Below are 17,335 nucleotides of genomic sequence, written 5' to 3'. Positions count from 1 at the left end.
TAAAATGAGGTCCTTGATTAGCTGAGAGCTTGGCGAAAAGGCTGGTTTTACTGGTTTACAACTAGAAAGTTCTCACAGCATTAACCCTATTAGTTGCATCACTGAAGTGAAAAGCTTGACTTCTTCTGTTCTTTTTCTGCATGATATTAGGCACTAAAGTTGCTTGCTGAGCTCATTAGTTAGCTAATTAAGGAGGATCCCTTTAAATAAATTACATCAGTAGGTCCCAAATAGATATCATGGCCCTCTTACCACACCAAACACTATTGTTCAGCTGAGACAGCTACTTCTTCTCTGCAGAGCAGGTCAATAACTATCTACTGATCAAAATCTACCTACATTTCCTTTGAAGAAACAGCTTGATGTCTGCTGGGAAAGCATGACATAATAATGAAAAGAAGAGTACAAAAGGTTAATCAGGAGGAATGGACTTGGTTGTCACTCAATGTAGGAATTTTGAGACTTAGTGATGGGAACAATCTGGTTTGGAAGGTATAAGCAGGAAAACTTACCTCATGCACAGCACAGTATGAACATTATTGCGTACTCGTTTTGTGTATGCAGCCATCATATTGGCCTTGGTTGGCTGCTGCCCTAGGTCCTGAACAACTGGTTTCATTGCATTGAAGATTTCCTCTTGCTCATCAAAGCTGTATAAATTTGGAACATCTCCTGAATTCAAGATGTTGTTTACATCCTCTAAAAATGATTCATCTTTGATCTGAGGAAAAACAAATGACAAAAGTTGAATTTGTTACCTGTCAAAAGCTGTTTTAAAATCATACCACTAGTTATGACTTTTAAATCCACTTGACTTGAGTTACTACTCAAGGGTGGAAATGAGTTGCTAATATAATTGTATGAATGCTTAAAATTCTCAGATTCAGTACTTGTGCTTTCTATTTTATTAATGATTCACTTTGGAGGAATTCAGCAAAGCTCTAGATATGTTCTGAAGATAAAGTTGTCAAAAATACTTTCTATATTTTTGGATAAATTTGGAACCAAGGTAAGAAGCTGTACAAAGGTAATTTAGTCTTTAACAGATACTAGGCTAGAAATGACTGTTTGCAATTTTTGCTTACCATTACGCTGATGTAATTGTTTCACTGGTGTGTTGAAATACAGACACAAGAGTAAAATTTTCTAGTCAATAACTTTGATATTGATTAATTATTTAATCAGCCAATTATTCAAGGAAAACTGCTGTTGGGACAGTTTTCTCTAATCACATATACTTTGTGTATAATTATATTTATTATAAATAGTCTTTTGTAGCACAGAACTTGAGTATTGCTGAAAAAAAGACATTTTATTGAAAACTTTCATCTTGAATTCATCAGAACAATACAAAGTGAAGGAAAGGCAATATTTATGCTGTATGAGACAACAGATTGTTTGGCAAGTGGGCTCTGATTACTATAGATGATGCAACATAGAATGCACCAGCTAGATGATGATGATGATGATGATGATGATGATGATGACCGCAGTCAAGCTTTGTTTAAATTTTAAACAAGGCGGATTGACTCTGATTGGTCAAGGCATTAGCCTATTAAATGAACACGAGAAAGGATGTCACTTCTTTTGTTGCTTTGGCCTCTATAGCCCTCTCCAGCAATGAATTCCACAAATTAACCCTTCCTTCTCATCTCAGTTCTAAAGAGTCATTCATTCAATCTAAGGCTGTAGCCTTGGGGTCCTAGTCTTTCCAATTAGTGGAAACAGCTTCTCCACATTTACTTTATCCAGGCCTCTCAGTATTCTATAAGTTTCAGTCAGATCCTCTTGATCCTTCTAAACTCCATTGAGTACAGAACCAGAGTCTTCATCCATTCCTCATGTGACAAGCTCTTTATCCCCAGGATCATTCTTGTAAACCTCCATCTAACACCAGCACATCCTTCCTTCGATACAGGGCCACAAAATGCTCACAATATTCCAAATGCTGTTTGACCACTACATTATAGAAACTCATTAATGCATTTCTGCACATGTATTCTAGCCCTCTTGAAATGAATGTTAATATTGCATTTGTCTTCCTAACTGCCAGCTGAACCTGCATGTTAACTTTAAGAGAATCATGAACTAGGCCTCTGAAGGCCCTTCGTGTTCAGATTTCCAAAGCCTTTCCCTATTTAGAAAATAGTCTACGTCTCTACTCTTCCTACCAAAGTGTGTAACCTCACACCTTCCCACACTGTAATCCATCTGCCACTCTTTGTCCATTCTCCTAGACTGTTCAAGTCTTTCTGTAGCCTCCCCACTTCCTCAACGCGACTTGGCACTTCAGCTATCTTTGTTTCGTCTTAAAACTTAACAACAATGCCCTGTTCTTCTGATCATAAATGTACAACTTGAATAGTTGTGGTCCCAACATGGACGCCTACTGGAATTCCAATCGTCATCGGCTGCCATCCTGAAAAAGACCTACTCTCTGCCTTCTACTAGTCAGTCAATTCTCTATCAATGCCAGTACCTTGCCCCTAACACCATGGGCTCTTTTTTGGTTAGAGATGGTCAATGAGAAGGGGACAAGTCATGAAGATAACAGGAAGAAGCATTAAGTAGATGGAACAGATGGAGGAGGAATTGAGGAATAGGAGAGAGGAGGCAGCAATGGTGGGTAGCAGACAATGAGGGAGGCAAGCAGCAAGGGCAGGAAGAGAAAACAAACAGGGCAGTCCAGTGGTGAAAGGAAGTAAGTATGTGTGGTGAGTACACCCTACGAAGCTGCAGGGTCAGTAAATACAGCTGTTGTAGAGAGGTACCTGTGTGTCTACAAAAAGAAAGGTGAGCTGTTGTAACTGTATTCCCGCTTTCATCAGGATCCCTTTGATATCTTCTCTCCACTCTACTGTCCCGTAATTTTTAGCAAGTTCAATTTGAATACACTCAAATTCAGCCCTGTGAGAGAAAAATTGAATAACTTTAAAAATTACTGAATAAAGGATTTTTACATTTCTCAGGTTGGCAAATGCACAATTTTGCTTTCAATTAGATTCAAAGGGTTTAACCTTCAGATAGGTTCAGTGAGAGTACATATTTAATAATAAATGAGCTGTATACACACCCTGAGGGAATAGTAGGCTAAGGAGGCTGTGAAATAAATATTTGGCTGATTGTAGACTTACAACTGGCTAGCACCATCCATAAAGATGAACCAGTATAATCCAAGTTATATCACGTGTATAAACTCTGGTTTCTTGGTACACATAGATTTTCAAAAGCTCCTTATGTAATATTTGAACTTACATACTTCTGCCTCAGAAAAATTCCACACATTTTCAAGAAAATTAAAGGAGCATCATTAACGTCATGCTATCCCAAACACCTCATTAGTACTACATTATAACTACAATGCTAGCAGTATAATAGGATCTTTTCATTACAGAGTTAGCTCTGTCACTATGGTGTTTTTGTCTCACTCTGCAGGAGAAAAAAGTCCAATAGTTCAATAGTCCATGGAAGGGAATACAATAAAATAAAAAAAGGTAAACAGTAAAAGAGAATATTTAAAAAAGTATCTTTAGGCTACATTGAGGGCATTTTCTGGTTCTAATTACATAACAGTGAAACCTGCAATCATCTAGGAGCACAATTGTGTGTTCATGAGACTCTCATTTACTCATTTATAATTGAGGTTTGAACCGAGACAGTGGAGATGAGTTATCAATAAACATCTACCTCTAAGGTAGCAGTGTTGAATGTACAGGTATAAATGCTAGTCTGTTTGTATTTATAAGGATTAAGTAGTCGAAGGGCTTAAATATTTTTAATAGGCTTTCATGAGTAGGAATTCTTTTGAATGTAATGCAGTTTATAGTACATATTTAAAATAGCTGTGTAGTACATATTTAATTATTAAATATTTATACTACTTTATTGTATTTCATCTTTTGCCTTGATGGAAATGACAAATTTAAGAAAGTACAAAAGGAAGATTATGATAGAATGGAAGTCAGACAAAAGCGATGATTGTATTAGGCAAAAGGAAAAGATAATGAGATAATAAATAAACAAAAGATGGTTCTAGAGGAGGTATAAGCGAAAACACTGAAATATCACATTCGGCTGAAGACAGAAGAAAAGTTATTGCCCACCATCTCTTTGTGACCTCCTATCTCTTAGTATAGCAACCCAGCATGGCTTGCTTCTTTCCAAGATCCACTTGTTCCATGTAGAAATACATCCAGACAAATACTCACCCAACTGTCCCTCAATTAACATGCAATCATCACCTGTTCCTTTGTCTTAGGCAAAGGAGCACAACACTAAAGCACAACACAATGTTCACTCAATTTCTGCTTTTATCCCTCCCCTATTCACCCAGCATCGTAACATTCTTGTGTTCCATCTCACTAGTTTTTACATTCAACGTATTATCATTTTAGTACGTTGTTGCCACAATCAAATACATCTTATACTATCTCTTCTTTCAGCATTCCAAAGGGGCTGGTACAACCACAACATCTTGGTCCACTTCACTGCCATTCCAATATAGTCCCTTCTCTTTTCACGGCACTTATCTATGCAAGTATGCAATTATGCCTTTAAATCCTCCATTCTCACTATCCAGCAACCCAAACACTTCTTCTAGGTGAAAAAACAATTTACATGAACTTCTTCAATTTAGTACATTGTACTTGTTACATGCTTGCTCTATGCTATGGATGCCGAACATAGATTGGGTTACTAGTTAGCAGTATATCCCCATTCAGTTTCCAGTTACGACTCTGCAATTCTAATCGCTAATCATTATAATTTTTTGCCTCATTCTAACCTCTCCTTACTCAGCCTCCTACACAATGATGCTTAATATAAATTTAAGCAACAGTATGTTATATTTTGACTTACTGAGATACTTGTGTCATTGACAGCCACGGATGAGGTGCTGGAAGTCTGGAGGTTGGCTCATGCAGTGCCATTATTTAAGAAAAGTGGGAAAGAAAAGCCAGGGAACTATAGACCGATGAGTCTTACGTCAGCAGTGGGTAAATTGTTTGAAGGGAATCTGAGTGACAGGATTTACATGCATTTGGAAAGGCAAGGACTGAATATGGGTTGTCAATATGGCTTTCTGCATGCAAATTATGTCTCACTAACTTAAGTTTTTTGAAGAGGTGACAAAGAAGACTGATGAAGGCAGAATAGTAGATATTGCCTGTATGCAAGCATTTGTCAAGGTTCTGCAATGGTAGACTGGTTAGTCAGGTTAGATCACATGGGATGCAGGGTGATCTCACTAATTGGATACAAAATTCACTTAAAGGTAGGAAACAGAGGGGAGTGCTGGAGGATTGCTTTTCGGGCTCGAGGCCTGTGGCCAGCGGTGTGCCACAAAGATCAGTGCTGGGTCTACTGCTTTTTGTCATTTATATAAATGATTTGGATGTGAATGTGAAGTATAGCGAGTAAGCTTGCAGATGACATCAAAATAGTTGGTGCAGTGAACAGTGAAGAAGGTTATCTCAAAGTACAATGGTACCTTGATCAGATGGGCCAATGGACCCAGGAGTGGCAAATGGAGTTTAATTTAGATAAATGTGAGGTGTTGCACTTTGGTAAGGCAAATCAGGGCAGGACTTGCACTGTTTATAGTAGGGAAATGGGAAGTGTTGCCGAAGAAAGAGACCTAGGGGTGCAAGTGCGTAGTTCCTTGAAAGTGGAGTCGCAGTCATACAGGGTGGTGACAAAGATGTTTGGCTCGCTTGATTTCATTAGTCAGAACATTAAGTACAGGAGTTGGGGCATCATATTGTAGCTGTACAATACATTGGTGTGGCCACTTTTAGGATACTGTGTACAATTCTAGTCACTCTACTATAGGAAGGATGTTAAACTTGAGAGGGTGCAGAAAAGATTTACAAGGATATTGCTGAGGTTTGAGTTATAGACTGAATAGGCTGGGGCTGTTTTCCTGGGTCTCGAAGGCTGAGGGGTGCTTTCATAGAGATTTATAAAATCAAGAGGGACATGAGTAGGGTGAATAGCCAAGGTCTTTTTCCTAGGGTGGAAGAGTCCACAACTAGTGGGCATAGGTTTAAGGTGAGAGTGTAAAAATTTTAAAAGGACCTGAGGGGTAACTTTTTCATGCAGAGGGTGGTGCATGTATGGAACAAGCTGCCAGAGGAAGTGGTGGAGGCAGGTACAATTACAACATTTAAAAGGCATCTGGATGGGTATATGAATAGGAAGAGGTTAGAGGTTTATGGGCCAAATGCTGGCAAATGGGACTAGATCAGATTGGGATATCTGACTTGGAGGGTCTGTTTCCATGCTGCATGATTCTATGACTCTATCACTTGGCACTTCATACACTTCTGGACTCAGTACAAGGTTCAAATATTTCAGATTGGAATCAGTGTCCTCATTTTCTCAACTGACAGCTTTTGGTAATGGTTCTGCTATTCCCTTTTACAACTCCTCTTGACCCATTATTCCCTTTTAGTTATTTAATCTCTCCTGCCTTCTATCCCATCATTGACATTTCTTTTTTCTCTGTTCCTATTTTGCTCCTTTCCCAATCTCAATGCTAGCTTAAAAGCTACATTTATAACTTACTCCAATTTTGACAAAAGGTCTGAAATGTCAAAATGTCAATGCTCTGGAATTTTCAAGGGTACAGAAAAGATCTCTAGCTTAGCCAAATTGTGGCAAAGCCCCAGTTGCAGAAATCCTGCCCCCAAACACTTTTAGAAGGGAAGAATTCAAGGGTAAGTTGTAGTTAGTGTATCATGGCCCATGGAAGCATCTCCAGATTGTAAAATGTAGCTCCCTTCAGAATGTATTTAATTTTAATTAGTAGGATATACAAGACATAACTTGTAGATTTTAGACTTTTGAGGAAAAGTTGGGGCTTCAGTTGGCTTCAAAACAAGAAGCCTCCCAAAGACTTCCCTCCCTGGATTTAATCAGAGGACTGTGGAGTCTCTACCCCAAACCTTTATAATTGATCACATGGCTCGTGCACCTCCAAACTTATCTCTGGTACACTGTATTAAATTCCACCCAACTATTCACTTCTTTACTTAAGATTCTCAGGTTAAAAATGTATCTAACATTTATAATCAACCTGTTTAGAGATGCCACTACATACCACTGGAGCAACTGTGACTTGAACCCAGGCTTTCTGGCTCAGAAGTAGGGACACCACCACTGTGCCAAAAGAGGCTTTGCAAACAAACAGGCTTTGATTTTTTGATTCATCTGGAAGTCAGGGTCTTTAGCAGAGCAACAACATGGCAATATCAGCCTGGATTCTGCGTTCAAATCTCTGGAGCAGCACAGGGCTTAGCACTCCTGCTTCACAGCACCAGGGACATGGGTTTGATTCTAGCCTTGGGCGACTATCTGTGTGGAGTTTGCATGTTCTCCTGATGACTGTGCAGATTTCCATCAGATGCTCCGGTTTCCTCCCACAGTCTAAAAATGTGCAAGTTAGGTGGGGTGGCTATGCTAAATTGCCCATAGTATCCAGGGGTGTGCAGGCTTGGTGGGATGGTTGTGGTAAATGTGGGATTATGGGGGATAGAGTGGGGTGAGTAGGCCTGGGTTGGAGGTATTGGAGGATGCTCTTAGGAGGGTCAGTACTGATTTGATGGGTCAAATAGCCTCTCCTTGCACTATAGGGATTCTGAATGGGACATGAATCTACTGTCTTGAGGCTACAGTTAACTGAATTAATAACTGAGCCACAACTAGAAACCATCTCAAATTTGTAGTTTCATAGAATGCCACTGTTCAGTTTGTGTAAAATAACGAACAGTCCAAAAGTATATCTTCACCTGTTTAAAGAAATTACATAGAAGAATATAGTTTATTATTAGAATATAGTGGATAGACATAACATATTCCTACTTACATATGTGATGCTAATCTTGTTAGGGACTGTCTGCCACTACCCCCAACTCCCAGTAGGAGAGCATTGCCCAATGGTTGCCGAAGAATCCTGCTGATTCTACAAATATGTTGGATGGCATCCATGAAGAGAACAATTTTCAGCTTACTAGTGCTTGTCTGATTGAAGTCATCCATGTATTCCTCAATAACATGCACCAACTGCAAGGACCAAAGAGAAACTTTGAATACACTGTGTCTTCTTTAGTTTATCAATTAGATAAGGGGCATATAGCAATTATACAATTGTCAAAAAAGTTTGTCTTCATGTGGCTAACTTCAGCACTATTGCTTAAATTGCTCTTGCAGTTGAACATATCAACCTTCTTGCCTGATTTGCTAATTAAACCGACTGACTTAGGCAGGTCTTTTCTGTGTCCTATGAGCCATGTAATTTTGGAGGGTGTGGAGGCTGGGGGGGGGGGGCGCAGAGGTGATCCTACTAAAAAAAAACTTAATCAACATCAGGAGAAGATATAGGCCCAAAGATTCATTTCTTATGCTGCTTGAGAATGTCCTGTTCCCATGTGCTTAGAGACAAAGAGACAAAGGCACATAATGTCAGATTAGGGGCCCTCCTTCATTCTGTCACAGAATTTTCAAATTAGGTAGAAGGGCTAAGCACCTGGACCCATAACTGGTGCAAGTATTGTAATAGCCTTGAAATTATGTGAATAGGCCCCAACTGCAACGTCGATCCAAACACCCTGCTAGGTAATCCCACAGATGATCATGTATCAGTCTGAAGATGTCAAGGTCAACTAGGTCCAAAAAAGGTAACTCGTGTTCTTTTCTTCAGAGGCTCATTGGGTCCTCAGGTCTGGAGACATTTCAGATGCTGTTTTGGACAACTGCTGGAATGTCTGCTGCAGTAGCTATTCCCTTCAGGCTTAAATCTCTGGCAGGGGTTGGTCTCCACCAGTAACCTAAATGTGCACATCAAAGGAGGCTTTGGTCGGGCACTGTACACTTTGGATCTGCTGCATGCCACATATACCTCAGCGCTGGTAAGAAACAAATTACATTCTTGAGTAGATTTGTTGCTTAGGTTATGGATCCTGTGGTTGTTTGCTCACCGAGCTGGTTCGTTAGTTTGCAGATGTTTCAATACCCAGTTCGGTAACATCGTCAGTGTAGCCTCCAGTGAAGCACTGTTGTATTTTCCTGCCTGGTAATTAAACTCTGGGGTCTATTAGAGTTGATTACCTCATTTCCGGTTTTTCTTTGCAGTGGAGTATTTATTGGGTCTAATTTGACACGTTTACTGATGGCCTTCTTGGCGCAGAACCAGGCCTCTAGATATTCCCGTGCCTGTCTCTGTTTGGCCTGTGCTAGGATTTTGATGTTGTCCCAAATGAACTGGTGGTTCTCCTTGTCTGTGTGAATGGAATACTGGTTCTGCCTTTTTGATGCTAGTTGGTGTTTAGGTATTCTTGTGGCCAGTTTCCTTCCTGTCTCTGCAATGTAATGTTTGTTGCGGTCTTTGCATGGAATCTTGTATATCACGTTGGTTCTGTGCATAATGGGTAAGGGGTCTTTGGTTTGAGTCAGCAGTTGGCGTAGGGTTGACATAGGTCTGTGTGCCACTCTGATGCCTAATGGTCTTAGGAGACTTGTGGTCAGTTCGGTTATGTTCTTCATGTACGGTAATGTGACAAGTGTGTCAGGGCGTATTGTATCTTTCTGCTGTTGATGGTGTGACAGACATTGTTGGACCCAGCTGTTCGGGTATCTGTGGTCCGTAAATACTTGGTAGAGGTATGCTTCTTCGTTTGGCATAGTCTGGGATAAGTGATCCCATGGATGTCCCATTGATATGTTCATAGATTTGCCCATTAAAGATAAAGTGGGTCGTGAGACATACGTCCAGTAATTTCAGTATGTTGGCTGTGGAGATGGTGTCACTTAGGTCTCATTCTTTTAGTAGTGTTGCTAGTGTTTCTCTTAGTGAGTTTTGAGAAGATTTGTAGCTCAGGTTGAGGTTCTGGATGTGAGTTTGCTCGCTGAGCTGGAAGGTTAGTTTTCAGACGCTTCGTCACCATTCTAGGTGACATCATCAGTGAGCCTCCGACGAAGCGCTGGTGTTATGTCCCGCTTTCTATTTATCTGGTTAGGTTTCCTTGGGTTGGTGATTTCATTTCCTGCGTTGGTGATGTCATTTCCTGTTCTTTTTCTCACATGACCCACTATCACTTGTATCCTTACATACAGATGAGGAAGGACACCACTTTGATTGGGACAACACATCCATCCTAGGACAAGCCAAACAGAGACAGGCACGAGAATTCCTAGAAGCATGGCATTCCAACCGGAACTCCATCAACAAACACATTGATTTGGAGCCAATGTGTTTGTTGATGGAGTTCCGGTTGGAATGCCATGCTTCTAGGAATTCTTGTGCGTGTCTCTGTTTGGCTTGTCCTAGGATGGATGTGTTGTCCCAATCAAAGTGGTGTCCTTCCTCATCTGTATGTAAGGATACGAGTGATAGTGGGTCATGTGAGAAAAAGAACAGGAAATGACATCACCAATGCAGGAAATGAAATCACCAATCCAAGGAAACCTAACCAGATAAATAGAAAGCGGGACATAACACCAGCGCTTCGTTGGAGGATCACTGATGATGTTACCTAGAATGGTGACGAAACGTCTGAAAACTAACCTTCCAGCTCAGCGAGCAAACTCACATCTAATGTTTCTCTTGCCAGTGGTATGTCAATCGGAGTGACGCAGAGGGTAATGTCAAAGGACACTATGGTCTCATCATAATCTATTCTTAAGTCTTTGAGGAACTCCTGGGCTGAGTGGATTGAGTGGGGTGACTTGCTGACGAGGTGCATTAGTCTTCGTTGTAATTCAAAGAAACAAAGAAACAAACAAAGAAACCTACAGCACAGGAACAGGCCCTTCGGCCCTCCAAGCCTGCGCCGATCAAGATCCTCTGTCTAACCTGTCATCTATTTTCTAACAGTCTGTGTCCATTTGCTCCCTGCCCATCCATATACCTGTCCAAATATATCTTAAAAGACGCTAACGTGTCTGCGTCTACCACTTCCGCTGGCAACGCGTTCCAGGCGCCCACCACCCTCTGTGTAAAGAACTTTCCACGCATCTCTCATCTTAAACTTTCCTCCTCTCACTTTGAACTCATGACCCCTAGTAATTGAGTTCCCCACTCTGGGAAAAAGCTTTTTGCTATCCACCCTGTCTATACCCCTCCTGATTCTGTAGACCTCAATCAGGTCCCCCCTCAATCTCCGTCTTTCTAATGAAAATAATCCTAATCTATTCAACCTGTCTTCATAGCTAGTTTTCTCTTCATAGCTAAATTCCTTGGCTAACTTGTGTGTTGGCGTGCCTGAGAAAGAAACTACGTGTCTGAGGCGTTCTTCCAGGTTGTGCATCTTTGGAAGGCCATAGAATTGGCGGCTGTTTGTCACTTCAGGTTTTATTTTTAGGTAATCTGCTTTGTTGATTTGTCTGGTCTCATTAGTGTGTTGATCATTTTAATACCCAGTTGCAGTGTTGGGTGAATTTGCACTTTCCAGTATGTATTCGTATCTGCTAGTAGCATCTGTGCTTTAATGAGGTAATCCCACTTGGTTAGTATTACTGTCATGTACCCTTTGTCGCTGGTAGGATTATGATGGTCAGAAGAATACATGAACACCAACCAATACTCACTCGTCTCTATTCACATGGATAAGGAGAACCTCCAGTTCGATTGGGACAACAGCCCGGACAGGTCAAACAGAGACCTGCATGGGAATTTCTAGAGGCTTAGTTCTCCACCAAGAAGGCCATCAATAAACACGTCGAAGTAGACCCTATATATGCGCCACTGCGAAGAAAAACTGGAAATGAGGTAATCAAATCTAACGGACCACAGTGTTTAAATACCAGGGTGAGAAAACACAACAGCACATCATTGGAGGCTGCACCGACGATGTTACTCAGCAGGGCAATGAAACATCTGTGAACTAACAAACCAGCTCGGTGAACGAACCAACGCAAGAAACAAATATCAGGGCTCTGTATTTTGTTATGAATGATTAGCTGTGCTGTAACTGATGCATTCTGCTGAGATAATTACTCTTGGTATCATTAACAAAATCTGACATCTTGCCTTTTAGCTAAACCTACTACCCCTCATGGCTGCTTTCCAGTAATATTTAGTGCTTGGACTAGTGTTAGAAGGACATGATTGAACTAGGAGTACTGTTTCTGATAGTCAACACTCATCTATGCTCGCGTAAATACAACTGATTTATGTAGAATTAATGTTTTTAGGTGATTCGGTGATCTCAGCACATAATCCAGCAGATCAACTATATTTAAGGGTCCAAACAGTGAGAGATGACAAGATAATTGACTCTGCAATGTTCAATCACAATCTCACCCACTGGAACTCTTTTTAATACAACTGATTGGATAGATTTAAGAATTCAGAACTCCTCTTGCTCCTTCCAAGATGAACAGTGTTGGCTATTTTTCATGGCCCACTATCGTTTTGCTGACGTCAAATAATGCAACACAATCTGGGCTTGGGATCATGTTTTGTTGGGCTCTGTTCCTCACTGGAAGATTCAGTTTATGAGTGGTATTATCAGAACTATGCCTGAAAAAGCCAATCCAAAAGACAACAGTTATGAAATTGGTTTGTCTGAAAATCACCACAATTTAGAACTGACAAAATTGGAGCTTGAGTCTAATTTTCCTCATGTAGCTAAATAGCAGTCCTAATCTTATGGCACAGATCTTATTTGATAGGGATAATGCAGAAATTCGTTTCTTGTTCCTAGGCAGAGTTCATTTTGTTCTACCAACTGACAACAAAGTATTAACTACAGCAATAGTTTACGCACAGAGTACAAACTCACCTTCTCCATGTTGTCAATAAACTGGTAGATCCTGGTTTCTGATCCAACTGCCATGAAGTCCCCATAGAGAACAGGCAGTTGTGGAGCAACTTCTTCAAAACTTGTGCCCAATTCTGAAAGCATACTGTGTGTCAGATGTTCGAACCAGTTGCGGTCAGTCTCATTCACCAGTCTGTCTTTGAACACACGGCAGCTCTCATGGTACCACAGTCTCAGCAACAGAACTTTTGTCTGAAACAAAAAATGAGCGAATACGAAGACAGTACAAAACACAGAGCATGTGTCCCAGTCACACAGTGAGCTTAAGGAATTAATGATCTCCTTAGGAAAATTAATGAGGGCCTTTTCATTTTGTGTATTAAATGTGCTGTGATCATTGGTAAATGGAGTTAGGTCATGTAATATGTTTTGCACATGTAAGACACATTTAAAAACTTGAGTTTAGGGGTTCACTCAGTCATGAGGTATCAAGCATTTTATGAACGCCAATCATAGTAGATCTATCTATCTCTTGATGTCAAGCCCACCTTTAAGTGCGAGCCTAATTTGATCACAGAGACTGAGAAGATTATTTAGAACATAGAACAGTGCAGCACAGTACAGGCCCTTCGGCCCATGACGTTGTGCCGAACTTTTACCCTAAACCCAAGGTCTACCTAACCTCTGCCGCTACCTTATACTATCATCCATATGCCTATCTAATAGCCACTTAAATGCCCCTTAGGCCAACTCCATTACCCTCTCCAGCAATGCATTCCACACCCCTACTACTGAGTAAAGAACCTAGCTCTGACTTCTACCCTGTATCTACCTCCACTCACTTTAAAACTATCCCCCCTTGTGAAAGCTACTTTGACCCTAGGAAAAAAGTCTCTAGCTGTCCACTCTATCTCTACCTCTGATCATTTTGTACACCTCTATCGAGTCAACTCTCATCCTTCATCGTTCTAAAGAGAAAAGCCCTAGCTCTCTCAACCTTTCCTCATAAGACCTTCACTCCATTCCAGACAACATCCTGGTAAACCTCCTCTGCACCTTTTCCAATGCCTCCACATCTTTCCTGTAATGAGGCGACTAGAACTGGATACAATGCTCCAGTGGCCAAACCAGGCTTTTGTATAGCTGGAGCATAACTTCATGGCTCTTTAACTCGATCCCTCTATGAATGCAAGCTAACACACCATATGCTTTCTTAACAAATCTATCCACCTGGGTGGCAGCTTTCAGGGATCTGTGAACATGAACCCCAAGATCCCTCTGCCCCTCCACACTGCCAAGAATCTTTTGTTAACCCTGTATTCTGCTTTCAAATTTGTCCTTCCAAAATGAATCACCTCACACTTTTTAGGGTTAACCTCCAACTGCCACTTCTCAGCCCAACTCTGCATTCTATCAATGTCCCTTTGTAACCTAGAACAGTCATCCGCACTGTCCACAATGCGACCCACCTTTGTACCGTTCGCGAACTTGCTAATCCACTCTTCCACTCCTTCATCCAAATCATTTACAAAAATCATAACTAGAAGAAGACCCAGGACAGATCCTTGTGGTACACCAATTGTAACTGAGCACCATGTTCAATATTTTCCGTCCATTACTACCCTTTGTCTTCTAAGGGTCAGCCAAATCTGAATCCAATCTGCCACATTTCCCCCGATCCCACGCCTCCTTACTTTCTGCATGAGCCTACCATGGGGATCCTTATCAAATGCCTTACTTAAATCCATGTATACCACATCCACTGCTCCACCTTCATCCACGTGTTTGGTCAACTCTTCAAAGAATTCAGTAAGGTTTGTGAGGCATGATCTACCCCTCACAAATCCATTCTGACTATCACGAATCAAACTGTTGCTTTCCATGTGATCATAAATCCTATCTCTTAGAGCCCTTTTCAATAATTTGCCCACCACTGACGTAAGACTAACTGGCCTGTAATTTCCGGGGTTATCCCTATTGCCTTTTTTGAACAAGGGCATGACATTTGCCTCTCTCCAATCTTCTGCACTATACCCATGGACAGTGAGGATGAAAAAATCATCGCCAAAGGCCCTGTGATCTCTTCCCTTGCTTCCCATAGAATTCTTGGATAAATCCCATCAGGCCCAGGAGACAAATCTATCATCAACTTCCTCAAAATTCCTAGCACATCTTCCTTACTAACATCGGCCTTCTCTAGCCTACCAGCCTGTTTCACACTGTCCTCCTCTACAACTAGGTCCCTCTCAGTTGTGAATAACCAAGAAAAGTATTCATTAAGGACTTCTCCTATCTCTTTAGGCTCTGTGCACAAATTCCCTTTATAATCTTTGATCAGCCCTTCCCTTTCTCTGGTCATTCTCTTATTCCTCATGTATGTGTAAAAAGCCTTGAAGTTTTCCTTAACCCTATCTGCCAAGGTTTTCTCATGCCCCCTTATAGCTCTTCTAAGCTCTTCCTTCAGCTCCTTCCTAGATAACTTGTATCTCTAGAACCTTTTCCGTTCCTTGTTTCCTAAACCTTACATAAGCATCCTTCTTCCTCTTAACCAGTTGTTCGACCTCCCTTGAGAACCAAGGCTCCCTCACTCGACTGCATCTTCCCTGCCTGCTAGGGATAAACATTTCGAGCACACGCAGTATGCATTCCTTAAACAATCTCCACATTTCAATAGTGCTCTTCCCTGACAGCATCTGTTCCCAATTTATGTTACCCAGTTCTTGCCTAACAGAACTGTAATTACCCTTCCCCCAATTATAAACCTTACCCTGCTGTATGTACCTATCCTTTTCCATGACTATTGTAAAAGTAACAGAGTTATGATCGTTACTGCAAAAATGCTCTCCTACTAATAGGTCCAACACTTGGCCCGATTCATTGCCAGGCACCAAATCCAAAGTAGCCTCCCATTATCTCTGTAGCCTCTCCTCATGTTGGTCTATCTACATACTGTGTCAGGAATCCTTCCTGAACGCACTGGACAAAATCCACTCCATCTAAACTAATACAACTAAAATGTTTCCAATCAATATTTGGAAAGTTGAAGTCACCCATGACTACAACCTTGTGACTTCTGCACCTTTCCAGTATCTGCCTCCCAATCAGCACCTCTACTTCTCTGCAACCGCTTAAATTTAATTTAAATAATACTGGTGAGCATCCCTGTCATGATGAGCACATCTCAGGCTACTGCCAGGTTGTTTGCCTTTGATAGGTCTGATTTCCTAAGTGGTTTTCACTTATATCAAGCAAGAGACTGGTGCATTACTTCTACCACCTAACCCCACATCCCAACCATGGACTGGCTATTTGGCATTAATCCAGGTAAACTTCCAGAAAATTCTCGGTTGCAGCAACTCCCTTTCCTGGTGACACTCCTTCTAGAGTCAGAGGCCATGCTTAGGGAGGATGAAGGTTTCAACAATTATTCTGAAGGTAGGGAATAGATTTGTGTTGTGTGATATACGAAATGCTGTTTCTTGCATACTCAAGAACAATTTTAGTGATAGCATGAGCTTCATTGCACTTGCACTATACATCTGCTCTATTCTATATTGTCATTCAAATAAAATGGCACAGGAAGGAATGCGTCATGACAGCTATCAGGGAAGGAGGCTTTGAAGTGTATGATTCTGTGTTAGTGGACGGTATAAAATCCTTTTGGATTACACACTGTTGCCTAAAGAAGTTAAAAATCTAGTAAGAGAAGTTATTTTGGTTCACCCGTGAATGAAGGCTCCAGCCTAATCGTTGATGCCTCCACCAGCAATACCTGCTAATTTTCATGTGATGACTGGATCATTGAGCAATTTGCAAATGGTGCATGATAGAGTTGCTTAAGCTGTCTACTACTTGAATTGAATTAATTGAAGTAGACCTTTGAGTCCATTCTTTAACAGTAATCAGGTGGATCAGCAACTGATGGGCTACATCCTATGGTTCCAAAAGAAGTAAGCGCAGAGGCTGGTAATGATTTTCCCAAATTCCCTAGATTCTGGAACCATCTCAGTGGATTAGAACTAAGAAAATGTATTGCTGTTGTTTAGGAAGGAAATATAGAAAAAAACGGGGTAATATAGAGCACTTAGCCCAACATCAGTGGACGGAAAAATGTTGAAGTTGTGACAATGCATTTAGAAATGTACATAATATGATCAAACAATGTCAAATGGTTTTACCAAAGGAAAGCTTAGAGTTTAGAAAGTCTGTGAAAGTGACGGCAAAGCAATTGGATTTTGTAAATATCTAACCGGGTTCACAAATATCTTCTAGACGTGGTAAACAGCTGTCCTATCAAAATTGCACTACAGATAACTCCAATTCCACACAAGTAAGTTTTAATCTGAACTGTATTTCAAAATGACCTAGCAAGGCATGAATCGTTTTAAAGGGATTGCAGCCGTTGAAGAAGAAACATCAGTATCACCTTCTCAAGCAACTTGGACAATAAATGTTGGCTTTGCTAATAAGGCCCACATTCCAAGAAAGAATGATAAAAAAAGACATTAGCTGTTCACAAAACAAAAGTTATTTGAAACACCTGAGTCAGTCAAGTGCAGCAGGTCAGAAACAGTTGA

At 40.8% G+C, this 17,335-nt stretch overlaps 1 protein-coding gene across 1 annotated transcript in view; it reads right to left on the bottom strand.

The window, feature by feature from the left end:
- The window catches only part of dnah1 (dynein, axonemal, heavy chain 1), a 392,016-nt gene that overhangs the window by 133,521 nt on the left and 241,160 nt on the right, over positions 1-17,335 (bottom strand). The window contains exons 47-50 of the mRNA XM_059649497.1: positions 12,780-13,010; positions 7,865-8,061; positions 2,772-2,907; positions 513-721 (exon numbers count right to left, since the gene is read on the bottom strand). Coding sequence (XP_059505480.1) covers positions 513-721; positions 2,772-2,907; positions 7,865-8,061; positions 12,780-13,010 — 773 coding nt within the window. The remainder of the gene's footprint in view (positions 1-512; positions 722-2,771; positions 2,908-7,864; positions 8,062-12,779; positions 13,011-17,335) is intronic.

This window comes from Stegostoma tigrinum, chromosome 11 (assembly GCF_030684315.1).
Source record: "Stegostoma tigrinum isolate sSteTig4 chromosome 11, sSteTig4.hap1, whole genome shotgun sequence".
NCBI classification, from domain to species: Eukaryota; Metazoa; Chordata; class Chondrichthyes; order Orectolobiformes; family Stegostomatidae; genus Stegostoma; species Stegostoma tigrinum.
The sequence above is the reverse complement of the archived record's forward strand: the minus strand, read 5'-3'. Positions and strand labels throughout refer to the sequence as shown.